This window comes from Siniperca chuatsi, linkage group LG3 (assembly GCF_020085105.1).
Source record: "Siniperca chuatsi isolate FFG_IHB_CAS linkage group LG3, ASM2008510v1, whole genome shotgun sequence".
Taxonomy (NCBI): Eukaryota; Metazoa; Chordata; class Actinopteri; order Centrarchiformes; family Sinipercidae; genus Siniperca; species Siniperca chuatsi.
This window is the reverse complement of record NC_058044.1, coordinates 341,975-368,308: the sequence shown is the minus strand read 5'-3', so window position 1 is coordinate 368,308 and position 26,334 is coordinate 341,975. Positions and strand designations below refer to the sequence as shown.

At 47.0% G+C, this 26,334-nt stretch overlaps 2 protein-coding genes across 4 annotated transcripts; one reads left to right on the top strand and one right to left on the bottom strand.

Moving 5' to 3' along the window:
* The first annotated feature begins 1,337 nt into the window (after positions 1 to 1,337).
* alg13 (ALG13 UDP-N-acetylglucosaminyltransferase subunit) lies at positions 1,338 to 23,280 on the top strand. Its single transcript, XM_044188938.1, is given in 26 exon segments — positions 1,338 to 1,554; positions 2,068 to 2,151; positions 4,030 to 4,080; positions 4,156 to 4,202; positions 5,058 to 5,130; positions 5,492 to 5,573; positions 5,828 to 5,993; positions 6,386 to 6,449; positions 8,448 to 8,565; positions 9,381 to 9,445; positions 11,225 to 11,325; positions 11,634 to 11,719; positions 15,464 to 15,728; positions 16,103 to 16,210; positions 16,851 to 16,998; positions 17,558 to 17,729; positions 18,833 to 18,868; positions 18,981 to 19,036; positions 19,718 to 19,786; positions 19,962 to 20,085; positions 20,177 to 20,296; positions 20,414 to 20,454; positions 20,845 to 20,974; positions 21,355 to 21,462; positions 21,887 to 22,121; positions 22,123 to 23,280. Coding segments are annotated over 26 exon segments (2,814 nt in total). The 5' UTR covers positions 1,338 to 1,434; the 3' UTR covers positions 22,268 to 23,280.
* Positions 23,281 to 23,720: 440 nt separating this feature from the next.
* Positions 23,721 to 26,026, bottom strand: zgc:110222 (uncharacterized protein LOC550336 homolog). 3 transcript variants are annotated; one of them, XM_044188944.1, is made up of 3 exons: positions 25,110 to 26,026; positions 24,138 to 24,398; positions 23,721 to 24,054 (listed from the first exon to the last, which is right to left on the bottom strand). In XM_044188944.1, exons 1-3 carry the CDS (start codon positions 25,222 to 25,224, stop codon positions 23,846 to 23,848), a joined length of 585 nt encoding a protein of 194 aa, XP_044044879.1. In that variant the 5' UTR covers positions 25,225 to 26,026; the 3' UTR covers positions 23,721 to 23,845. The 3 variants fall into 3 exon arrangements, with proteins under 3 accessions (XP_044044879.1, XP_044044880.1, XP_044044881.1); XM_044188945.1 differs by having other exon boundaries at positions 24,138 to 24,421; positions 24,508 to 25,142; XM_044188946.1 differs by having other exon boundaries at positions 24,508 to 25,141.
* Between the last annotated feature and the right edge of the window lie 308 nt (positions 26,027 to 26,334).

Genomic DNA, 26,334 nt, shown 5'->3' with positions numbered 1-26,334 from the left:
AGTTACCACTATTTCCATTTGTCTTTTCCTGCCTTTTGAATGCCACTTCCTGCCACCCGATGCCTCCGTGGTCCCGTCCTTCGTCCTCACTGCCAGCGTTCATCATTGTTACATTCACCGTGCAGCTGTTTGTGTTTACAGCCCTAGTGTCCGAGGCTGATCACGCGTTTTAGATGCACTTCCTGTATTACAGGAAAAGAAACCTCCTTTTCACACCGGTGCGAAATCACGGTTCGGTTCTGGTTATTCTGCACAACATGAAACAAACTATAGCAGCAAATAAAACAATGTATTAGTCTTCAGATTGAAGGCTGACAGGATAGAAACACTAAGCGTTAATATAAATAAATGATTTCCACAGTGATTTAATTACATATTTCCTAAAATACTAAAAGCATTGGCCACCTCTGCTCTCTCCATTTCACAAACAAACTGCGTCACGCCTGGTTTCAAAACCCATTCAGAGGATCTCACGCCGCCTGATCAGCTGAAGAGACTTCCATCAAAAGAAGCAGGTCTTTGAAGACTCACAGGACCTGCTGCTGGTTTAGTGTCCTGCAGTCCTGCAGGTCAGGGGCCCACTGCCCCCCATCACAAGTCAGGACACGCCACTGTCTGCAAGCAGCAAATGAGTTAGTATCAAGATGTAAATCTCCACAGTTTGGATCTTTGGATTGTTGCCATAGCGCCACCATCAGGAGGACTGTCCACAGACTTTTGTCCAAATGTCTCAAATCCCCAAAAATGGAAATAAAAGAAACCTGAAATGTCTGAATGAAGCAGCTCGTCGTGTCTCCTTCAGCTCTCAAGAACAAGTCTAACGTTACTGTACACTTCCACAAGATTCTGACAGCTGCTTTGATTTACATTAAAATACCCAATATTATATAAAGCAGCTAAAACAGCTCCACAGTAAGATTTTATATATATATATATATATATATATATATATATTATATATATTATATCTAATATAGTCAGAATGAGTCCCTTTACTGCTGATACTACTTTTACAATTCTCAGTTCTTTATTATATTAAAAAGATATTTACTGTGTGTGTTTTACTTTAGTTGCCTCGGTGTTCAGTTTCTGTGTGGATTTTATTATTTAAACCGGAAATGTAAAAAGAAGCAGTGAGTAAATTTAATGAGCAACAAATCAGAGCCGACGTAATGTGACGTCAGGCTCTTAGTAAAGTGACACACTTTTTAAAATTGCGTCACTTTAATTTAGAAACAAACTTTATATTTAACAGTTTAAACTTTAGATTTCCGACGCTCGGTGGCTCCGTGAACGCCCCAGCAGCTCGCGCGCTGATCAGCCCTGATTAAACTCACCTGTCGGTGTCGCGCGGCGGCTCGTGTTGTCGCGTCTGCACCGGACCGAGTTGACCGAGTTGACCGTGAATGCTGTGGACAGTTTACCGGCGGCGGGATGCAGAAAGGCCTGAAGAAGTACTTCGTCAACATGGACGAGTACCTGTGCAGTCTGGGCCTCTACAGGAAGATGGTGGCCCGGGACGCGTCCAGTCTGTTCCGGGCCGTGTCAGAACAGGTGAGCCGGGCTAAAGGACAGCTAACACGGGGGGAGAACTGCAGGTAGAGCCGGGTTAGAGGGAGGGAGACCGGGGAGAGGAGGGGGGGCGGAGCCGGTCAGAGGTCAGTCAGGGGTCAGAGGTCAGTCAGGGGTCACAGGTCGGTCAGGGGTCACAGGTTGGATGGTAGGGGTTTGTGCTGACAGCTGTTACCAGGTGTTTTAAAGTCAGACTCCCAGTTAAACCAGTCTGACTTCAGTAAACTGGGTTTGAGAAAGCAGGTCTGTCACCATGGAGACTCCAAACCTCCAGGACCTGTTTAGCTGGAGGTCTGAAGGGGTTTACCTGACTGCAGGTGCGTCGCGGTATGATGTCTCCGGTCTGGAGCTCAAACCATCACTGATTGCTTTTCTCTGAACAGCTGACCCCAGATCTGCATCTGGTCTGACCAGTCTGACCAGTCACAGACGCTGAACTGGACTGTGAGGTGATTGGTTGGTGTAGTTGTTAATTGTGTGTGTGTGTGTGTGTAGTTGTATTACTCTCAGAACTACCATCAGAGGATCCGTCAGGACTGCGCCAACTTCATGAGAGCCAACAGATGCAACTTTGAACCGGTGAGTTACTGACTGACTCGCTGACTGACTCGCTGACTGACTGACTGACTGACTCGCTGACTGACTGACTGACTCGCTGGCTGACTGACTCGCTGACTGAGTCGCTGACTGACTCGCTGACTGACTCGCTGACTCGCTGACTGGCTGACTGACTGGCTGGCTGACTGACTCGCTGATTGACTGACTGACTGGCTGACTGACTGGCTGGCTGACTGGCTGATTGACTGACTGACTGGCTGATTGACTGACTGGCTGACTGACTCGCTGACTGACTCGCTGGCTGGCTCGCTGGCTGACTGACTGACTGGCTGACTGGCTGGCTGACTGGCTGGCTGACTGGCTGGCTGGCTGGCTGACTGGCTGACTGGCTGACTGACTGACTGACTGACTCGCTCACTGACTGACTGGCTGGCTGGCTGACTGGCTGGCTGACTGACTCGCTGACTGACTGGCTGACTGACTGACTGGCTGACTGACTGACTCGCTGGCTGACTGGCTGGCTGACTGACTGGCTGGCTGACTGACTCGCTGGCTGACTGGCTGGCTGACTGACTGGCTGGCTGACTGACTCGCTGGCTGACTGACTCGCTGGCTGACTGGCTGGCTGGCTGACTGGCTGACTGGCTGGCTGGCTGACTGGCTGATTGACTGACTGACTGACTGATTGACTGACTGGCTGACTGACTGACTCGCTGGCTGACTGGCTGGCTGACTGACTGGCTGGCTGACTGACTCGCTGGCTGACTGACTCGCTGGCTGACTGGCTGGCTGACTGACTCGCTGGCTGACTGACTCGCTGGCTGACTGACTCGCTGGCTGACTGACTGACTGACTGACTGGCTGACTGACTCGCTGACTGACTGACTCGCTGGCTGACTGGCTGGCTGGCTGGCTGGCTGGCTGACTGACTGGCTGGCTGACTGACTCGCTGACTGACTGACTGACTGACTGATTGACTGACTGACTGGCTGACTGACTGGCTGACTGACTGACTGACTGACTCTTTGTTTGCGTCGTTACGAAGTTTAGTTTCTGCTGACTCGTGACCTCATGTTGCAGAAACCTGATCCCAGATCAGTTTGAGTTGAAAGATCCCAGATCAGCCACGACCCCCACCCTGACCCCCATCCTGACCCCCACCCTGAATCCCCCACCCTGACCCCCACCCTGACCTCCCACCCTGAATCCCCCACCCTGACCCCAACCTGACCCTCACCTGACCCCCACCCTGACCCCACCCTGACCCCACCCTGACCCCACCCTGACCTGACCCTGAATCCCCACCCTGACCCCCCACCCTGACCCCACCCTGACCCCATCCTGACCTCCCACCCTGAATCCCCACCCTGACCCCCCCCACCTGACCCTCACCCTGACCCCACCCTGACCCCCACCCTGAATCCCCACCCTGACCCCACCCTGACCTCCCACCCTGAATCCCCACCCTGACCCCCACCCTGACCCCACCCTGACCCCCACCCTGACCCCCACCCTGACCCCCACCCTGACCCCACCCTGAATCCCCCACCCTGACCCCCCACCCTGACCCCCACCTGACCCCCATCCTGACCCCCACCCTGAATCCCCCACCCTGACCCCACCCTGACCCTCACCCTGACCCCACCCTGACCCCCACCCTGACCCCCCACCCTGACCCCACCTGACCCTCACCCTGACCCCACCCTGACCCCACCCTGACCCCACCCTGACCCCCACCCTGACCCCCCACCCTGACCCCACCCTGACCCCACCCTGACCCCACCCTGACCCCACCCTGACCCCCACCCTGACCCCCCACCCTGACCCCACCAGGCTGGAGCACCGGGTCTCTCGGCCCGACGTGTTGCAGGTTTTCAGCTCGTGTGTTTTGTCTTTCAGTTTGTTGAAGGTTCGTTTGAGAAGTACCTGGAGCGTCTGGAGGACCCGAAGGTGAGCTGCTGCGACCTTTGACCTTCAGCCCTCTCACGCTGAGCAGTGTGTAACGGTGTGTGTGTGTGTTTTCAGGAGACGGTGGGTCAGGTGGAGATCAAGGCTCTGTCTCAGCTCTACAGGTGAGACGCTCTCAGGTGTTCGCTCACCTGTTGTCTAATCGTGTGACGTTCTGCAGCTCTGACCTGAAATATTGATAATGTTCAGATTCATCAGAGTTTTAAATGTATTGAATGAAAGTTTAACTGAGATTCTGACTGACCTGAGATCAGCAGAGTGCAGCGTCGTGACATCAGCTCATGTGGTCAATGAGAAGCTTCCGCCTGAGGTCTGAGGAACTGGATCCAAACTAGACCTGGATCAGAACTGACTTTATCAGAGCTCAGATAGTTTCTTATAGATTTAAACGGTCCAATCAGAACGCATCAGGCAGGTGTTTGTTCCAGCTGCTGTTGAATTTGATCAATCAATCAACCAATCAAGTTGATTTGTCCCATGTCGTCATATAAGGTCCGATCACAGTGAAATGTAATCCAGTTCCTTTCTTTACATTGTCCTGTGGGACGTGAGTCTGAAACTGAATCCAGGTGGATCAATAAGTATTTCAATTGAACATCGCTGGAGTTCACTTTTTCTTGTGTTAGACTTTAAATCTGTACAAAAACCAAACCGTTTCAGCGACGTGTGGTTCTGCCGGAGGTTAACGGACTCTTTGACTTCCTGGAGTCTCTTTAGGATCCCAGAAATCCAAAGTGCAGCGCGACACCGCGAGGTGTGACTCTCTGGTGTTTGTACAGATGTGGATCAGTGGATTCTGCTCCCTGTGGACTGAGCCAGGCTAGCTGTTTCCCCCTGTTTCCATTCTTTATGCTAAGCTAGGCTAACCAGCAGCTGGCTGCAGCTTCTGACCATCTGACTCTCCGAGAAAGAGAAGAAGAGGAGGATTTCACTGAGTGTGTGTGTGTGTGTGTGTGTAGGCGATGTTTCCTGATCTATCGTTACCCGGGGAAACCAGCCACGGTGATCTCAGAGGACGACTCGGTTGACAAGGTGAAGAAGTTTGAGAAGTTTCTGTCGTGCAGGAACAGACTCCGTCAGGGCTTCCCTCCCTTCCTTCTGATCGTATTATCAGTAGATTAACACTTAATGCTACTTGATTACTTATATTACATGTATATGTTGTTTTATTTCATTATCTCTTTTATTCTATTAGCTAATCTTTTTATTCACATTAGTTTTGTTCATTTCATTGTCGTAGTTGTGCAAAACATGTCACTCAGAATGGCGATAAAGCCTGCTGGATTGAGGTCAGGTGACCTGCAGGTGTTACTTGTGACACGGCAGGTCGCATGACATTAAACTCTGTGATCTGATTGGTCCGTACTGACCGTCAGTTTTCTGTGTTGCCTAGGTGACGCTGTGTTGCTCCATCAACGGTCACTATGACATCGTTTACCCGAGGAGTTACCCCGCCTCCGCTGCCCTCTGTCAGTGTGAGTACTGATCAGTGATTGGTAGATCAGTGATTGACGGCTTTAAAGGAACAGTACAACATTTTACAGTTTCATCTGAGAGTTTGGGACTTTAACGCTTAACATGAAGTTGGCGCTACGTATCTAGTTGTGATGGTTAAAGTTATGGTTGGGGGAATGCATGATGTCAGTAAGGGTCCTCACAAGTGTAGAAAGAAAAACATGACCTGCTCTACACTGTGTGTGTGTGTGTGTGTGTGTGTGTGTGTGTGTAGCGCTCCTGTACGAGCTTCTCTACACTCAGGTGTTTGGGTTGGAGGAGGCGGAGCTCTGTCAGGCCATGGAGGCCTTCAGGGTCGGAGGTCGTCGCTATAGAAACAGCCCGTCAATGTGCAGTGACATCGACATCGGCTACGACACACCTGAGGACCGAGGTCACAGGTAAACACACACACTCCCATCTGTGACACACAGATTTAAAGCTGATGATGTCGTGATGATGTAGAAATGACATCAGACCGACATCATCTGTCGAGTTTTCTGTTTCTAGTTGAAATCAAACGTTTTACATGACTGCTGATAAATCTACTGTAGATAAATAATAATTATGACCTCATCTCTAACAGTAATCAGCTGTTACAGTAAAGATCCTGTACAGGTTTGGGCCGTACGGCGTCAGAGGACGCTACACCCTCTCAGCTCATCACTTCCTGTCTGTTCTCAGCGTTTTGCTGGTTACGTTTGGTAAACAGACGTTTCACGTGAGCGGACCTGTACGACGACGACCACATGTTGTACTCTTACTTACAGATGTGTGTTTGTTTTATCCTCAGGGAGGAGTCTGAGTCGGGTGGCGCTGCGGAGGAGAAACTCCGAGCTGTGACAGACGACACAAAGGTAGGAGGTGGTGAGGAAATGTGATGCGTCACGACGTCACCTGAGCAGGATTAAACAACTGTTTCCGTCCTCCTGTTTTTATTCACGTTTTCAGTTAGCACGTTAATAATCTGAGTGGAAACTAAAAACTGTAAATGTGTAAAAAGTTTACAAAAGCTGTTTGTGGATGAAACCAGAAGCAGAGTGAATAACTGCTGACGTCATGAAGCCTGAAGAGCTGAGAGCGTCAGCTGTGTGGAGCGATGAGGAGGCTGGAGCCTTCCTCACACGAACACATGAAGCGTCATGTTTCCATCGTCTGAGCTTTTAATGTCGTCGTCTCGCTGCGTCCTCTTCTCCTGCGATGCTTTAACGGCAGCGGCTGGAGGATCAGCTCCACCAGCTGTTCACCTCCATCAGCCAATGAGCTTGTGTTCTCGCAGCGGCAGCGGGCGGAGACGAGCAGCGGGCGGAGACGAGCAGCGGGCGGAGACGAGCAGCGAGTCACGTTTTCGATTCACGAGTTTCTGGAAATTCTGTTAAAATTTGAGCTTCATTTGGATGAAAACTTGACCGACTTGTTACCATGAGGATGAAGGTTCAAGGTAAAACCTTCTCCGACTACCTGAGCTCAGAGATCCTTCACACCTTCCCGACTGAGTCCTGAGTCCTTGACTGAGGTCCTGACTGAGGTCCTGACAGAGGTCTTTACTGAGGTCCTGACAGAGGTCTTTACTGAGGTCTTGACTGAGGTCTTGACTGAGGTCGTGACTGAGGTCGTGACTGAGGTCTTGACTGAGGTCTTGACTGAGGGGCTGACTGAGGTCTTGACTGAGGTCTTGACTGAGGGGCTGACTGAGGGGCTGACTGAGGGGCTGACTGAGGTCTTGACTGAGGGGCTGACTGAGGGCGTGACTGAGGTCGTGACTGAGGTCTTGACTGAGGTCTTGACTGAGGGGCTGACTGAGGGGCTGACTGAGGTCGTGACTGAGGTCTTGACTGAGGGGCTGACTGAGGTCTTGACTGAGGTCGTGACTGAGGGGCTGACTGAGGTCGTGACTGAGGGGCTGACTGAGGTCGTGACTGAGGGGCTGACTGAGGTCTTGACTGAGGTCTTGACTGAGGTCTTGACTGAGGTCTTGACTGAGGTCGTGACTGAGGTCTTGACTGAGGGGCTGACTGAGGTCTTGACTGAGGTCGTGACTGAGGTCGTGACTGAGGTCTTGACTGAGGTCGTGACTGAGGGGCTGACTGAGGTCGTGACTGAGGTCTTGACTGAGGTCGTGACTGAGGGGCTGACTGAGGTCGTGACTGAGGGGCTGACTGAGGTCGTGACTGAGGGGCTGACTGAGGTCTTGACTGAGGGGCTGACTGAGGTCTTGACTGAGGTCGTGACTGAGGGACTGACTGAGGTCTTGACTGAGGTCGTGACTGAGGTCTTGACTGAGGTCGTGACTGAGGGGCTGACTGAGGTCTTGACTGAGGGGCTGACTGAGGTCTTGACTGAGGTCGTGACTGAGGGACTGACTGAGGTCTTGACTGAGGGGCTGACTGAGGTCGTGACTGAGGGACTGACTGAGGTCGTGACTGAGGGACTGACTGAGGTCTTGACTGAGGGGCTGACAGAGGTCTTGATTGAGGGGCTGACTGAGGTCCTGACAGAGGTCCTGACAGAGGTCTTGATTGAGGGGCTGACTGAGGTCCTGACAGAGGTCCTGACAGAGGTCTTGACTGAGGGGCTGACTGAGGGACTGACTGAGGGGCTGACTGAGGTCTTGACTGAGGGGCTGACTGAGGTCTTGACTGAGGTCGTGACTGAGGGACTGACTGAGGTCGTGACTGAGGGACTGACTGAGGTCTTGACTGAGGGGCTGACAGAGGTCTTGATTGAGGGGCTGACTGAGGTCCTGACAGAGGTCCTGACAGAGGTCTTGACTGAGGGGCTGACTGAGGGACTGACTGAGGGACTGAGGTCTTGACTGAGGGGTTGAGTCCTGACTCGTAGTTTCTATTGTTCAGCCCTCTGCAGATGCCCCGCCGCCCTCTAGACTGTCTCTTCCCTATAAAGTGATGAAGTCTCTGGACGGAGAGGTTTACAGAAACCTGGAGTTTGACGTCTGGCAGGACACCTGCAAAGGTAACGCACACGGCTGAATCACACAGAAAACTTTGTAAACCTGTAAATTCAGTCAGGATTCTCTGTCAATTTACAACGTTCGTGAGAAATAGTTGTTTTATTTTCAGGTTGACGAAGATCATGATCAACAGCTGTCAAAATAAATATAAACAGATTTTTATCATGAGCTACTCGTGTGTTTGAAGTCACAGCTGTGACAAACACGCCTTTCTAACATGGCAACTGCACATTCAGAGCTCTGAAACTTTAAACTGCAGATTTAATGCAGCAGATCTTTCGAAAAAGAGTTCATGCACATAATGGGAGATGGAAACACTTTTGTCGAATAAGTTCTGACGCAGCAAACATTTAACTCACATGACTGATCAGCTGTTTCCGCTCGGAGAGGAGAAGAAGCTGATCGTCGTCGTAGAATAATTACAAATCCCTGAAGACCTCTCTCCGTTTTCCCTCATAGATGGCCAATGCGACTGGTTTTGTTTCTTCTCTTTATTAGCAGTATAACCTCTACTACTTCTACTGTTTTATTACAGCCATGTGTAACGTAGCCTATACCGCCAACTTCTGCAGGATGATGACACTACGCTTGTAGATTAGTTTATTCGCTCCAAACCAGTTGATGGAAACGTGTCTATTTCACATTTTCTTTTTTCCTTATTGCGACATTTCAAAAGTTCGCTTCAAATTCAATTGACAATTAATGGAAACACAACTACTGACTGGTACTACTATTATATCATTAATCCATCTGTAATAATAAGTAATTAGATTACTGTGATCCTGTTTAACTGAAGTGGTCTCTGTGTGACTGACAGAGATGCAGAAGACAGACTACATGGTGTTTGCAGGGAGGCAGTACTTCCTGGGAGACAAGTGTCAGGTAACAAAACACTTCACAACACTGACAGCTTTGACTGCAACTACTGGTAGTAATACTGCATCAGGGTCAGTACTGCCGGTAGTCATCAAACTGACCTCTGATGCAGACACAAAGCAAACTGTTAATCAAACATCACTGACTTTAGAACGCTTTAGCCAGACTGTAACAGAAACAACTTGTCTGTTCTCAGTTTGTCCTGAAAGTGTCTCCAGAGGAAACGTCATGTTTTTATGTAGTGTTTATCCTCTGTACGTTTGGGACGTCTCATCACCAGTCTGAAGCTGGACTTCTGCTTCTCTGGGCTGCATGCACGGCTTTCGCTCCGAGACATTCGCTGCATTATGTAGTACAAAGTACATAAATATATTTACATAAAGTACTAAACATACATCGGACAGACAAAAAGTACGCAAATAAGTTGATATACAGATAGAAGAAATCAAACCAAAACACTCTGTACAATAAGACGGTGTCGTCCCTCATTGGTCCAGGAAGGTTCCATCGTAGAAAAGGTTTCAGTCGTAGTCATGTGGACACTGTTACAATAAACACAATAAAAATGATGCCATGTGGTGTTTTTCAATGTAGAATTTTCAGCTTCAGACGATGAGATTCCTTATTGGAATAGTTTCATAAAATGAACATTTAAATTCCCTCTTAATGAAAACTGTTTAATTGCATTACATGTTTCATCAGGGCTCCGTGGTTTCCTCTGCTTCCAGTTTAGTGGAATCAGTCTACGTAAATGCACCTTTCTAGTCTTCCGACCACTCAAAGCGCTTTACACTACGTTCACTTCACACACATTCACACACTGATGGCAGCTGCCAACTGCTCGTCGGTACAAAGAAAGTAAATCATTCACACCCCGAGCCGGGGTCGCTCTGCTGACCTTCAGATTGGTGGACGACCTGCTCTACCACCAAGCCACAACCGCCGATACTAGTAGTAACAGTGCTACACAAGAGACTAAATGATATTGCTTGTTTGACAGCTCTGTATTAGAAGCTTTATCAGCAAAACATTCAGGACTGGATCTGGTTTGACTGGTTTCTGGAGGACTTCAGACACAGATTTTAGTCCAATGATGGACAATGTTCCAAAACCTATGTGCTACTGAAGCTGGTGTCAGTCCACATCCGTCACAAACCAGGTTTACTAAAGACAACATGTTGGAGAGTTTCAGCTTTGAGAGGTGCTGTCTGTGTAATACTTTGAACTGCAGTTAAACATGTCTGATACAAACAGAAGAAGAATGAACTTATTTTACTCCCAGGTCTTCCTGCAGTGCCTCTCTTAAATGGTCCAATGTGGCTGTGCAGTCTGGATATGCAAGTGTATCATTGATACCTGATGTAGCTTTTAATAAAAGGTTGGATATATCTGTTGGGGAGTGGGACGGCTTGTTGGGAAGGAATGGAAAACTCTTTTTAATGAGACTGCAAATGGCTGTTTCTTTTATGCTTGTATGTACATCATTGGTTTTTATCTCTGTTTTGAACCCACCTCCTGAATGGAGTTAAATTAACCAATCAGCTTGCTTGACGCGCAGGTCCGCATGATGTGTTGTTGACATTTGGGGGTTGTGGGCGTCTCTGGGACTTAGTTACCTATAACATCCCTCTATGCATTTGCGAGATACATTTATGTGTATCTTCACAGAAGCATAGTTCCAGCTTTAGGTGGACTTTCAGCTTCAGCTATAGCTTGAAATGGACGATTTGATTTGCTGTTTCAGCCCCAGATGTCTGTATAGTTACGTCTGTCTGTGTGTTTCAGGTGCGTCTAGAGCCGAAGGGGAAGTACTACAATGCCTTCATCCAGGAAGTAGGAACACACTCATCGGCTGTCACCGTCTTCATCGAGGAGCTGGGAGAGAAGTAACACACACAACCTAAACCTGATACTAACTTTTAACCTAAAACCAAGTCTGAACCCACAAACAGCCCTTTGAACAAGTGAGGACCGGACTGACTCAATGTTCTTAAAGTTAAACCACACAAAGAAGCCGAGCAACTGTTTTAGCAAAAGTTTTCAGTTTTGGTTTTTGGAAAAATTTGTGGTCAATAACTTGAAAGATCGTGAATTTCACACTGAGCGGGATCAGATTTTGAGCAGGAGAGTTGTGAGTTACAGCCTACAGTTTTGATGTGTCTTTAAGGTTAACATTTTCCTCTCTGTGTGTCAGACACCTGGTTCCTCTGACTGATCTGAAACCAGTGAATCCAGTTCCTGCCTGGAATGTTGCTGCTCCCACTAGAAAAGGAGACCTGGGTACGTTTACACTGAGATCCAGTTTCTGTTGAGCTCCTTCATTCTCTTGAGTTGTAAATATTCAGAAACAAACTCTCTAAGTATGACGAGTTCCTGACTATAACGCCTTTCTGACCACTGGTTAGAGACAGAAAGCAGACAGATCCTGACAGCAGAGAGAGATTCTGCCAGTTCATCTCTTTTTAGGGCCAGATAACTTTCTGATCTGCTTTGGCTTTTAGTTTCTTCTTTGCAATCGTGTTGTAATTTGGTGTTTGGAAAGCAGTGCTGTCTGAGGGGGGCATAGGAGACTCTCTTCTGGGCTCAGCTCCTGGGTTTGGAGGGCTTTGGGATGGAGGGGGTCTCGGGGGATTTAAGATGATTAAAACATGTGAGCGCTCTCTGTTGAATGTTAATTATCAGCGGGTCTCTGCCTGATTCTGCTCCACATGCATCTGTTGGTGTTGTTCTGTGTGAAATGTATCTGCAGAGTCCTGCATGTAGAGACTCTGCTGGACGTTTGTCCCGGCGGGTAAAGCTCTGGTGAGTGGACCCCAGACTCGCCACCAGACAGCGCAGTGGGCCGGATGACACTTTCAAATATTTTAAACCAGCATTTAACTGGAATTTGGAAATAATAAAATTCTTTTAATTGCATTTAGAGCTCTTCGAGCTTTTTCGTTTAGTGCGTTCACTGCCATGTTGAAACTCCCTGATGCTGTTATGGTTAAACCCAGGTAGGTATAACTCGCACTGTGTTCAATGATATGATTATTGATGGTAAACTGGTTTTTGTTCTCCTGGCATCTAGGGCGTTTTTGAAACATCATGACATTAGTTTTCTTCATATTTACTGCCAGGGCCCAGTTCTGACAGCACTTTCCTACTGTGTCCAGCTGTTGCTGTCGTCCTTGTTCAGTAGCAGACAGTAGAACGTCATCAGCGTAAAGCAGAGACTTCACCTCCCTATCGAGGAGGGAGAGGCCAGCAGCAGCACACTGATCCAACTGTACAGCAAGTTAATTTATATACACATTAATTAGTCTTCAGTTGCAGCCCTGACGAACACCTCTTCTCTGGGTGAAGGATTCAGTTTGTCTCCAATTTTAACAACACACCTATTTTCCAAATAAACTGATTTAACCAGATCATACATTTTGCCCCCTAATCTGTGTTACATAAGCCCCTCCCTCAGGGAGGAGTCTACCTGAGTATCTGCTGTTTACTCTGCCTAGTTTCACCTGAAACTGACCTAATTGTTTCCATGATGGCCCAGTAATCAGTAATCAGGCCTATTGTTTTCTGGCTGCACCTCCCTCATCACTGTTAAGTACCTGATTAGCATGTGATTGGCGTGACCATGGTGTTAATACACTGTGGTAAACGTTGGGCAGGTTGAATCTCAGACCACCATTTCTGTTCAAAGAGGGGTTTTCTTTTTTCACAAAAATGGCTTCTTTGACTCCTCTTTCAAACCAACTCTTCTCTCTACTTAGAATCTTCACCTCGCTGTCTTCAAATGTGCGGTTTGTAGCTTTTAGATGCAAATGCACGGCGCTCTGTAATCCTGAGTTAGCGTGTCGTCTGTGCTGATAAAGTCTTTTGTGAAGTGGCTGTTTGGTTTCGCCTATGTACCGTTCTTTGCAGTTTTCCTCACTGCACTGAATGGAGTAGACAACATTGCTCTGTTTCTGTGTGGGCATCTTGTCCTTAGGGTGAACGAGTTTCTGTCTTAAAGTGTTGCCCGGTTTAAAGAAGACAGGAACATCGTGCTGTCTAAAGATCCTTTGTAGTTTTTCAGACAGTCCAGATACATAAGGAATGGAGACACCGTTCCTTCTTGGTTCAGTTACACTTTTGTCCTGTTTTTTGTCTCTTTTAACTTTGTTGATAACCCAAGTGGGATATCAGGCTGAGAGAGCATTCTGGACATGCCGTTCCTCTTTCTTCTTACCCTCTGAGCCAGTGGGCACTTCTTTGGCTCTGTGTTGTAATGTCCGGATTACACCCAGCTTGTGCTGTAGTGGATGGTGTGAGTCGAAGAGCAAGTATTGATCCGTATGTGTTGGTTTCCTGTACACTTCTATCTGGAGCTTTCCGTCCTCTCCTCTGAGAGTAGAACAATCAAGAAAGGCCAAGCGGTTCTCTTTGGCGTCCTCTCGCGTGAACTTGATGTTTGGGTCCACAGTATTGATATGCTCTGAGAACGCTTCCAAGTCTTGTTTCTTGATCTTCACAAATCCAAGTCATCCACGTAGCGGTACCAATGACTTGGTGGTGTGCCCGGGAACGAGGACAATGCCTTCTTCTCAAACTGTTCCATGTACAGGTTGGCCACGATGGGAGAGACCGGAGAGCCCATAGCACAGCCGTGAATCTGTCTGTAGAAGTGTCCCCGGAATTGGAAGTAGGTTGTGTTAAGACAGATGTCTAATAGTTTGCAGATGTGTTCAGGTGTAAGCTTGGTCCTTTCCTGCAAGGTGGAGTCCTCCTGCAGTCTTCTAATAAAACAAGAGAAAATCTTACCATTTTTTGTTTGGTGTACATGTTAGTTATACATGTTAGTTAATTAAAGTGTGATGGGTGTACACATGGTTGGTGCTGCGGTGTTTTGGGAGGAAGCCAATTAGATTTTTACTCAGGATGGAGTCTTCTAGGAAATCTGTATTCTTTTATTCAGAATACTACAGAACAGTTTACCTACAGCTGCTGACACAGACGCCTCGGTAGTTACAGGCTCTGATTGGTTCCCCCTCTGATGAACGGGGGAAACGAGCCCTTTGCACCAGATGTCGGGAAACCATCCTGACTGAAGGACGATATTGAACAGCTTCAGCACGGCATCCTGCATCTCTGGGGTGCTGCATTTCAGCATTTAGTTTTTAATGCAGTCCGGACCACAAGCTTTCCTTGGCCGGAGAGACTTTGTGCTGTCAATTCTTCTCTTCGTTTTGGTTGCCTTTTAATTGTTTCTTCTAATGTTTGGAGTTTTTCTTTTATAATACATTGATCGGAATTAATTTGATTTATTGGTATGTCTTTGTACAGATGTGCTCTCCAGATGTCACCATTTTGGATGGGCAGTGCTTGTTGCTGCTTTGTGTTGAAGTTGTTCCACAGATCCCAGAACTGATTCTGATTAATGGCATTTTCAATATCTTCAAGTTTCCTGTGGGTATAATTTTGTGTTTTGTCTCTATTTGTACATTTCTATTTGTTTTTAAAATGTCGTTGTACCTGATGCATAAGGCTGGGTTGTTTGGTTGTTGATGTTTTTCATTTGCTATTTTTCTGATGGTCTCGCATTGATCAAACCATTTGTTGGCGTTTAGCTTTTTAATAGGCTTCCGTTTTTGTTTTATAAGGTTAGCTTTAACAGCTGCCTTATGAACTATCATATTGATATCATCAATGGCCTTTTTTTACACCATCTCTGGTAGGGACGTATTGATTTTAGTTATATGATATGTCATTCATCAGATCAGGCGAGTTCAAGGCCATGATGAATTTGTCTCCACTGTCTTGGGCCCATCTGTAAGTAGGGTTTAATTTATACAGCTTCCTGGGTTCCCTGTTCGTGTCACTCCTTTGACCTGAGAGTTTGAAGAACACAGTTATTTGGTTGTGGACTGAAAGGGGGGATTGCTGTCAGTCCTACCAGATTTCTTGAGTGTCTCAAAAAGGACAAGAAATCCTTTTCAATAATTAAGATTGACCTACCATAACGCTCTCCTGACCTACTGTCTCTGTCCTCGTCTGTTTCAGACTTGGACTCTCGTGGTCAGCGTCATCACCGCCATCGGTATTTCAGGAAGTCTCGCGGCAGCAGTGGCGTGAAGGGGGCGGAGCTGCCAATGCCGCCACCATCCTCCTATGGAGGCCCAGCCCCCTCTGGCATGCCCCCCCGCTTCCAGCCGGCAGGTCACCCTCGCCCGCCCCCTCCCCCATCACCAGGAGCTATGACCTACGACCCCTATGCCCCCCCACACCACCACCCCACAGCCAGACCTCCTCGCTACGGAGCCTCCAGGTGGGACTTTATACCTGACAAACACCTGTTTGTTACCTGCTGACACCAGTCCTAACAAGAATAAAGTCAGAGCTTAATGGAAAACCTTTGTATCCAAACAGATGACCTTTTTTTTTATCTTGGACAGGTATGTTTTGGTTCTGGACTTTAAATATCTTATTTTGTCCGACCAACAGTCTAAAACCCAAAGATATTCAGTTCACTGAGATCTAAAACAGAAAAATGGAACAAATCTGAGACACTAGAGAAATTGACTGGAGGGTTTGGTTGATACATTTCAGAATTGATTTTGTTTTAAAATCACACTGATACTGAGGAGCTCGTGTGTGTGTTTCTTTGTTTGTGTGTCTACCTGTCTCGTGGATTCTGGTCAGAAGCTCCACCCGTTTTCTGAACCGTCACCTGATTGGTCCACAGTTGACCTATTACCACCCTGGCAGACGATATTACCACGACTACGAGAACTACGCCTTCAGGTCACGGTAAGCAAAACAATACAGACACACGGCTGCATGTTTATCAGTAATGTCTTTGTTCTGAAGTTTCACTGTTTTCAGGTCAGATTTATATCTCTGAACATGATGAGTTGACTTAGACCAAGAGTTTAAAATATTATTGAATATCACCACTTACAATGCTGGTAATATGTTTTAAAAATATTATTATTATTATTATTAGTTGTTGCTTGTTTAATAACAAGGTCGTGATTTGACCTACTGTAACATAACTTTATTAGTTTTGTTTTCCTATATTAATTTTAATGAAATAAATTCAACTTACACTTTTATATGAATATATTAAACATGTCATTATTTCACGCAGCTGCTTCAGTTGATCTCTTTTTAAGACCGCTCCTTGTAGAATTGAGAAAATGTCCGACTCCCCCCCCTCCAGTTGTATTATAAAGACACTGACAGACAGCAACAGTGACTACCAGCAAAGTTTAACTAATGCCATTAGAATAACTTACTATACATAGGGACTTTAATTAGCTGCAGAAAGCATGAGTGCATCTTACGTCTGTGAGTAATCAGTTCATGTAATCAATTCATAATGAATGGGTACAGAAACCAGTAGTGATTAAGTACTGAAGTAATGATCCTCAGTCGGTTGTTTGTTCAGTCGTAGTCGGCGTCAGCTGGCGGCTCTGAATAAAGAGTGTCAGTTTGGTTTCTCTGCGGAGTCGGTGGAGGAACCGACCGATCTGGACACAACCATCACATACTACCAGCTGGACGATGGCAGCGACACTGTCTTCCCTCCACTGCCGGTGAGAAAACCAAAACTACAAGAACCAGATGATACCGTCAAGGATCAAACTTGTCCAGGAATTGAGATTTTGCAATTTGTAACCTGATGATTTTTAAATTAATTAATTTAAAAAATTTCAAATTAAATGTTTGTCAGCTTTTTTTATTTAACTAAAGAATGAGATAACATTCTCATTAATCTGAAGTTAATAACATTTGAAGTGAAACAGTGAATCTGAAAATAGACAGTTTGAGTCCCAGAGTTTGTGTCTGAGTCCCCAAAGAGTGAACTGCGTCATGTGACGTGATGTTTGAGACTCATACGGACACTTGGGTTTTATTTAGGAAACCTGGACATGATGTTGGAGAGTCAACATCACTTTGACTTGGACTCTTGGACGTGAACTTTGAGACTTATTGACTGTTTAGACTCGGTCCAGAGACTTGGACACCTCAGACTCGGACCTGGGACTCAGTTGTAATTCTGAGTATTGTGATGTCAACACTGACATAATAACAGTGTTGTGATGGTATACAAACATTTACTATGTATGTAATGTGATGTGGCTCCTCCCTCAGGGCCCAGCTGTGGCACCACCCCCACCCATGGGAGCCCCGCCCCCTCCCTCTGGCACCTCCTACAGAGTTCAGAGAGGCTCGGGGCCCCTCCCCACCGCTCCCCCACCTGGAAACACTCCCGTCTGTTCATCAGAGGAGGACCAGGAGGACACGAGCACCGTGGAGGACCAGGGTGAGGAGGAAAGACATTATGTTAAAATAACATAATTACATTAAAGGCAGAATAAGTAGGATTTGTCTGTTACTGTTTGTAAACACAAGATTCAAAGTTGGCCCCTCCTCCCCCGCTCAGAGCGAGATAGCTAGAGAATGAATGAAGAGAGAGAGTGGCTTTAGTGAGAACAAAGCAGTGAAGCAGAGAAATAAAACATTGTCTGATTTGTTTCACAGCCGTTACGTTCTAAAGCACAAATAAAATCGCCCAACCCTGCAGGAAGTAGGCAGCTTCGTCCTGTCTGCTGCGCTCTGCTCTCCCTGTGGGTAGCTCAGCCCCGACTGTCTCCACTCTTCGTTTTAGTGCTGTTACAGCGCTGGAGATACATCTCTGACACCGACAGAGCGATGTAACCTGCTCCCTACGTTTTTATAGAGTCCCGACCTCACACTGCGCTGTTATTGGCTGGGGGCTACACACTGCGCTGTTATTGGCTGGGGGCTACACACTGCGCTGTTATTGGCTGGGGGCTACACACTGCACTGTTATTGGCTGGGGGCTACACACTGCGCTGTTATTGGCTGGGGGCTACACACCATTGCCCAAAGTTTGATGCCCAGAAACGTCCCGAACACAGCAAACTAGTAAGAAACTAAGAAAATACAGGCAGAGGGCAGGGTCTCTGCAGATGCCACACACTTCTAGTGGGTCATAAGTGATGATTGAGAGGGATTATGTTTGTATAAGTCTATACTTTTTGTTTTGGGGTTTTTTTATTTTATTTTAAAGGCAGAAGGAATAGGATTTTCCTAAAAAACAATCTATACATTTCAAAATGGGATCAAATGGAGGAATGAAACATGACCACACTACAACTAGAACACTTTGAGTACCATAAATTCTCAGGAAACCTTATTCACCTCACCTGCAGAGAGATCCGGGTCTTTATTTCTGATTTCTCCTGTTTTATAACTCTATTTGATCATCTTGTAGTCAGAGAACAGAGTGGAGCAGCAGAGTGTTTTGCTTGTGCTGACAACAAGGCTGCTTTTCTTTGAGTTTTTACTGTAGTTACAGTAATTTTGTAGACATCTGATATGATTCTTGTCTGTTTCTGTCAGCTGAGTACACAGAGGAGTACATCTACATCACTCAGGGTGAGTAACGTTATCTGACTGTAGGAAGTTTTTACAAAGAGCTGACTGTCCAGAGTTCACATCAGCTTCTGAAGACAGGAAGTGACTGAAGTCTGAATGTGAACTGTTTCAGATCAGAGCTACCAGACGTCAGGTGTTTACACCACTGCTGAGCCCTCCACTAACCAGGTAATGCACCTGACATCTGACCTGCTGGATGTTATTGTCCCTGTAGATCTCTGTTGAAGGACTGTTGCGAGTTTGTTGAGCCACAGAGCGAACAAACAACAAGAACTGAGAGCATCCCTCATTTTATTATTAATAGGGGTGATTTGTAGGAAACGGTTGAGTATAATGTTGCATTACTTTTCAGCAACATGCCAAACAGTGATTAACTCTATAGCAATAAAGCCAAATTTCAAAGTGTTTCATAGAGATGTAGATCAGGTCTTGTAACATGTGAGGATGTACAGTGTTTTCCCCTGTTGGCCTCCAAATACAAGAACCGCAGAGCGTTTGAGTCTGGGTCTTTAGCTGCTGGCAAAGTTAGAATACCAGCAAAGGCTGGATTGACCATGGGGATGTTAAATGGGGAAGCCAGCTAACTCACAGAGGCCGCAGTAAATTTTATATCCTGATCTGTCTAAAAGAATTGAAGATATTTAGGGAAGAGACAGACATTGTGGAGAAAGTGCAGTGAATCGTCAGCATACAGAGAAATGTGTAGTAATATTGCTGTAATACTGCCCAAGGAAAATGCCATGGGTTGAAGTGCAGGTGTGATGATCAGGTCACATGATCAGTGATGTCATGAAGCGGAGAGCTACAGGGAACAAAAAGGGTCTCTCATATTTTCTCTTAATGTGAAAGGACGAGCAGGAAGGAGGTACTGCTGACTCTCCACCGAGGCCAGAGATGAACTACAGCTACACACAGCAGGTACACACACACACATATATGTATATTTAAAATATTATTACCACAAACTGCCAACATCCAAAACACAACAGCAGCCATGTTTGAGTCCAGCTCAGAGACGCAGTCACTGATTGGCTGGTGGTGTTTATCACTAATATTACTCTGCTGGTAACTCGTCCTCGTGTGTGTGTTTCAGGTAGTGAAGCCATTAGCAGTCATCTGCTCTTCACCCTCCTCATCCTCCTCTTCACCCTCTTCTCCATCATCACGTCTACCTGCAGCTGCTCACCTGCCAGCCACACACACACAGACACGCTCAGGTACACACACACACACACACACTTTTAATTCACTTATTGTATATCTGAACAAAAGTGTCTGCTAGATCAATGTGATGTTTTCTGTTCTTAGTTGCCATGGCGATCCCAGCCGCCTCTCCCTGGTTGGTTAATGAGTTGGGTGAGGCTCTCTGCACCGTGGTAGCTCCGCCCCCTTACTCCTATGACCCTAATGGCAGCGATTTACCCAGAGGTCAGAGGTCAACCAGCTTACACACAGCATTACACTTCCTGCTGCAGCTTCCTGTCTCCCACTGATCTGTGTTTATTACTCATGTTACTGTGTGTGTGTGTGTGTGTGTGTGTGCAGACTGCAGAGTCCTCCAGTATTACTTCAACTTAGGAGTCCAGGTAAGAGACCCACAGAGCTGAAGAGATCAGTGTGTTCCTGATGTGTTGCTGTCGGGCGGGACTCGCTCCCCTCACCTGTTTGTGTCCCACACGGTGGCAGCATCAGCTTCATCACCTGCTCTGAGGAGAGGAAGAGGCAGATCGCTGAGCAGCTTATTTTTCTACTGTTGGTTAATGTGTCAGTTATTATTTATTTTTATTTTATTATATTAACATCATTTCCCGGAGCCCAAAGGTGACATCTTGTTTAGTCTAAAAGCCGAAGGAATTTAATTTACAGTGAAAACACTTTAAGAAACCTTTTCCTCCCAGGTGAGTTTATGTGATAGTTCAAACGTCAGGTGTGAATCAGCTGCAGGTGTCGGCTCTAACCTCCGCCCCCCTCCACAGTGGTACCATCAGAGCTGTTGGCAGCAGCAGCAGCAGCAGCAGCAGCAGGTGTACCCCGCCACCTCACCGGAGGCCCCCTACCCCTACCAGCACTACACACCCTACCTGAGCCAGGACCCGCCCCTGCATGGTAAGACCTACACCCTCTCCGATTGGCTGCAGGTTTCAGCTCCAATCACCAATCAGCACTCCTCAGCTGCAGTTCCTCTAACGTCCACCAGATGCTGCTGTGATCAAACTGTATTGAAGTGGATGAGAAAACCTTCAACTTCAGTCAGGACTTACTTACACAATAAGAGTCCTGTTGTGAGCACCGAGGGGGAGACTTTCACAATAAGAGTTTTATTAAGGAGAATGTTGTCTTGTCACTGAGTTTCAACACTCAGCGTGGTGTCACTTAGTTAAATGGTGAGTTAGTGATGTTATTGGGGAAAACCTGTAGACCTAACAGGAAGTAGAACCTCTCCCTCCTGTAGACTATCTGACCCGGTCCTGGTCTTCTGCCCCCAGCTGCCCCTCCTTCGTACCCTGATACAACTCGAGGCCCCCATCAACCCCCTTCCTCCTACCCAGAATCCACCAGGGCAGGAGACGGACAGACAGACGGACACAGCAGCGGTCAGTACTGATGACTGTTGTCTTACAGCGACTCTGAGGAGTCACACAAACTCTTTTTATTCCACACACTGTCTTCCTTACACAACCTGCTGCCTACATTACCCACAGTGCACCTCTTCCTCTGACAGTTTGGTGGAGGTCCAGTTGCAGTTTTTTCATTTTCAGACAGATGCTGACTCAAGTGACATAACTTGAGGACGTTTATCAGACTGCACTCAGCTCTGGAGACACTAAAGGCTTCATACTCTTAAAAACGTAGAAAAGGTTTCAGTCGTAGTCGTCTGGACGCTGTTTGCAGAATCAAGACGTTTCGGCTCCCATCCGGAAGTCTTTCTCAATCTCAGGACTCAGCCAATAAAAATCTCAGATTCGGATCAAAATGTTAAGTGAAGTGTTGGATTTGTTTTGTCTCCTTCATCATCAGGCCCCGCCCCCTCTATGGAAGGCCCCTCCTCCATCAGCTCCGCCCCTCCAGGCTCCACCACCTCATCGGGTCTCCTGTATCCAGATCAGACGCCCCTCCCCCCTCCCCCGCTGCTGCACCTGCCATATGAAGCTCCGCCCCCAGCTGCCTACCTTCCCTCCGCCCCTCCTCTTCCTCACCCCGCTCATTCTCACCCTGCCCACCTCCCCCATCACTCCTCCTACCACCCCTGCCTCCCCCTCCACCCACTGGGGGTGCTACAGACCGGAGAGGCCACGCCCCACGAATCTACTGCCCCGCCCCAATCCCGCCCACATGGTCAGTTACATCACAGCCCCCCCCCACCACACGGCCACACACTACATCCCCCCCACCATCTAACACACGCGTCCTGCTAAAACCTCACAACTCCAACATACCTCACTCACTAGCTTATGGCTAACAACACAGTTTGTTTTTAATGAGCAGTGCTAACAAGTCCCTGTTAGCAGGAAAACCTTGTATCTCCAAAATATTTTCCTGCTCATGTGGGAGCTTTCCAGAGGACAAACCCGGGAACACACGGAGGAAGTTTCCGTTCTGATAAAAATGAGAAACAGATTTAAAAATGTTAATGTAGTAATAAATGTTTAAAAAAAGTGGACTAATGATTAAAAATCTAAATTTTGGCATCAAGGTTTTCCTGTGTTAGCATGTTAGCTTCACACTGAATATAATGGAAGAACCAGCAGACTTCTGCACATGCTAGCTGTTAGCTCGTGGCTAAATCGCCTTTATTATTTTTTGAATAAATGCCAAAAATCTTTATTTACATCAGTGAAATACCTCAGAACCACTTCCTGTTCACGTTCAGTTAGTTTAGATGTTTAACTCGTTAAAGTGGGACAAATGCCTCCCTGCTGTTACCACGGCAACGCGCGTGACAAATGATGCCGTCAGATTTTTGTTTGTTTAAGTCGTCAGCCAGCCAATCAGAGGGGGGGGCAGCAGGCTGGGGGTGGTCAGTCCCTGTTTATTGATGAGGGGATATATTTGTGTTAACGTTATGTTCAAACTGGTGGTGTGTTTTTGTTACTGGGTGAATAAAGTTTGTTTCACCAGCAGAAAGATTGTTTTTTCTGTCCTCCATTAGTGTCGACAGTCACATGACCTTTAATGTCCTGCTCACGATTGGGTGTTTTCCATTGTGCACGTCAGTTTGTTTATCATCGGACTTCTGAGGAGGGGGGGTGCTGAATCTAAACCCAGATCGTAGCAGAGCTTTAAACTGACGGACCGGAAACAGACCTGCAGACCGCCTGCAGGGCTGGACCGGGGGGGACGGAGCCTGCAGACCGCCTGGACCGGGGGGGGGCGGAGCCTGCAGACCGCCTGCAGGCCTGGACCGGGGGGACGGAGCCTGCAGACCGCCTGCAGGGCTGCACGGACGACGGAGCCTGCAGACCGCCTGCAGGGCTGGACCGGGGCGGAGCCTGCAGACCGCCTGCAGGCCTGGATGAGGGGCGGAGCCTGCAGGTGCGCTTTAATCCACAACGTTACCTGTTCGTTCAGTGGCTGAAATGTTCGTTTAACGCGAGCCGTTTCTGTTTGTCATCATTTTACAGATGCTAATTTAATTTATTCTAACGCGGCCTCGGTGTCTTTATTGAAAGAACATTTCCATCAGGCGCTGCAGCTGCAGTCACATGACAGTCACATGACAGTCACATGACGCAGTCACATTTAAAGTAAAGCCTTGTTTTAGTTTCATATGTTGGCTGTTAACTCGAAGTATTAATATATTTTTGCAATATTTATCGATCACGCGGCCACAGACTCGTTCACACAAACTGAACCTGATACAAAAAAACTTTATTAACAAAGAAACGACAAACACTTTGTGGTCTCGGCTGACTCGGGATCAGAGGGTTGATCGAAGTCGGTTATGAGTTATTATTCATTAAGCAGACGTGCCTGTCGTCATGGTAACAGCTCGGCGGGGATCTCCACCGTCCAGAGGTCGCGACCTCCTCGAGTGCTCAGTGGCTCCTTCAGCCAGCGAGGGTTGGACAGGTGAGTCAGGTGTTTCTCCTGCAGACCAATCAGAACGGCCGACCGCTCGAGGTGCTGTAGCTCCTCCTCCTGCAGGGAGGCGGGGCACAGCCAGGTCCTTCCCACATCCACCAATCCTGAGAGAGTTACACAGGTGATGCCTTCAGGTACGCCTCGTAAACTATCAGGATTATTAGAGAGAACTGACATCATTTCCCACCTGCCACCACGCCGCGGCCGAACCGGTCTCCGGACTCCAGGAGCTCGTGGATCTGAGCGCGGTTCATTCCCAGCGGGCCGCTCAGCACCGCCCTCCACTCCTCCCCCTCCCAGTCCCGCCGGGCGATGTGGACGGCCAGGGTCCGGTTCTCCAGCGGGGCCAGCAGGGGCCTCCAGCGGCTCTCCACCGTCTTCACCCCGTCCAGAACCAGACCGGCGTACGGCTGCCGGAACGACAGGCACCACACCTGCACCGACATGTCTGCAAAACAAACGCACCGCAGACTGAACACAGATCTCACACACCAGTTCTCCGGATGATGATGATGATTTTGTCAACAGAGGAATTTTTTCTCCACAAACTTTCAGACCTGATGCCGAACGATCCCGAAAGCTGTTCTTTTATGTGCCAGCTGTTTGGGGGAAGTGTTTCAAGCACGAAACTCCACTCAAATCTTTTTTTTAAAGCTTCTACTGCTAAATTTGTTAGTTGTATTGTTTCATGGTCTTAGTCAGTAAATGACAATCATTTTATATTTTTTGAAAGGAGTTTGGCGTGAGGGAACAGCTGGTAGTTATTACAGTTCGAGTACTTCTGATAATTCAGTCAGGTGACTCTTCTGCCGCTGCCACGTGCAGATGAACAAGGAAACATCGGATTTTTTAAATGGAGTTTGGTGTAAGACCAAAGTCTGCATTCAGCTCTAACAGCAGCTCTGCAAAGTGTCACATCACACGGAACTCGGTGTTTGATTTGTGTTCGTGCCGATTTAACCACAAAAACGGAACTTGTTCGTTAAAGTTATTTCATCTTCTATCCAGTTTAATGTGCACGCGGACAGAAGAGACAATAATTCGCCAGATTTTTGAATGGAGTTTGGTGCGGAGCGCTCTCCGTCCAGCGTGAAGACTTTAAGTCTCATTAAATCTCGTTTTAATTCAAGCTGCCGGACTCAAAGTCCTCGGGACTCACGACCAGCTCCGGACTCCGCTGCGCGTCCAGCTGCTGCCTCGCTTCCGGTCTCCTCTTCTTCTCCTGCAGCCAAAGCACATCTCCGCTGCCCCCTGCAGGTGAGGGCGGTTACCATGGTGACCTGCCGTGGTTACCATGGTGATCGAAAGCCAAAGCCAGGAGATGTCTGATTTGGGGTTTTTAGCAACAGTTTACAATTAAAAACGAACCTTTGTAGAACATTACGGACCTGCAGTGTTCAGACTCGATTAGACTGGACCCCTTTAAGGCAAAACCGCATCAGAAGGATTCAGTATTTTATTCCTGACCGAGTTTCAAATGTTACATCTTAGTTTACAGAATAAATATTAAAACATACAAACATCTGGTTCACATCTGAACTCTGAGCCCAAACTAGCTTTCACAAAGTGTTCATATTTCATTTATTCCCGACAGAAATGGTTTTCTTGTTTTTAAAAAGTAATTACCTCCAGTTACCCACCACGTGTGCGTGTTTTCACTGGACGCGTTGCTAAAACCTTCTTCAGGAGAAAAAATGAATGAAATAAAATAAATCACATGACCTCAAGCATTTTTATTTAATCGCATTTTTACACATTTAACTTTAATTAAACTGAATTTGAGGAGGAATTTTAAATATATCAAAACTTATAAAATCTGATGTAACCACATGAATCAGTAAAAACTCAAAGAAACATGACAGACAGCTCGTTTTGTCAATAAAGTTTTCTATTTTGAAGACATACGTATTTCACAGTTTTTGTTTTATAATTAATTTGTTCTTTTGTTCACCAACATGCAAATCACAGAGCAGAGAACACAGCACAGATCAATAATCAATAAATCTCTACAACCAATCACAGATGATACAAGACAGGAAGTACACGCCCCCTTTTCTGCTTTTTCTTTTTCCCTTGTTTACATCATCGGCGGTAGTGATGACATCACAAAAATGGCTTGAAATGAAACAGTTACAGCAGTTTTCAGCCAGGGGCGCTGTTCATTGGATGATGTCATGATTTTACTGTTTCCTGTTTGTACAGATGAACTATGATGTCATAACTTCATACTGATTAATCTAGTGTTCATCGGCAATGCGCCACAGGTCACATGCTAACACAAAATGCATCATGGGACCTTAAAGCGCTAAAACAATAATTAATTAATAATTAATAATCAAAAGCAGCAAATGACTGCGTGGCGTCTCAGATTGTCTTCTGTCTAA

What these genes read in the sequence shown, in the direction of transcription:
- zgc:110222 (XM_044188944.1), bottom strand. Translation starts at nt 25,224, where the DNA reads ATGGTAACCGCCCTCACCTGCAGGGGGCAGCGGAGATGTGCTTTGGCT. An exon ending in AGCGGAGTCCGGAGCTGGTC is followed by an intron (nt 24,399 to 25,109) that starts GTGAGTCCCGAG and finishes TTTGTTTTGCAG; the next exon opens with ACATGTCGGTGCAGGTGTGG. An exon ending in CGGCCGCGGCGTGGTGGCAG is followed by an intron (nt 24,055 to 24,137) that starts GTGGGAAATGAT and finishes TAACTCTCTCAG; the next exon opens with GATTGGTGGATGTGGGAAGG.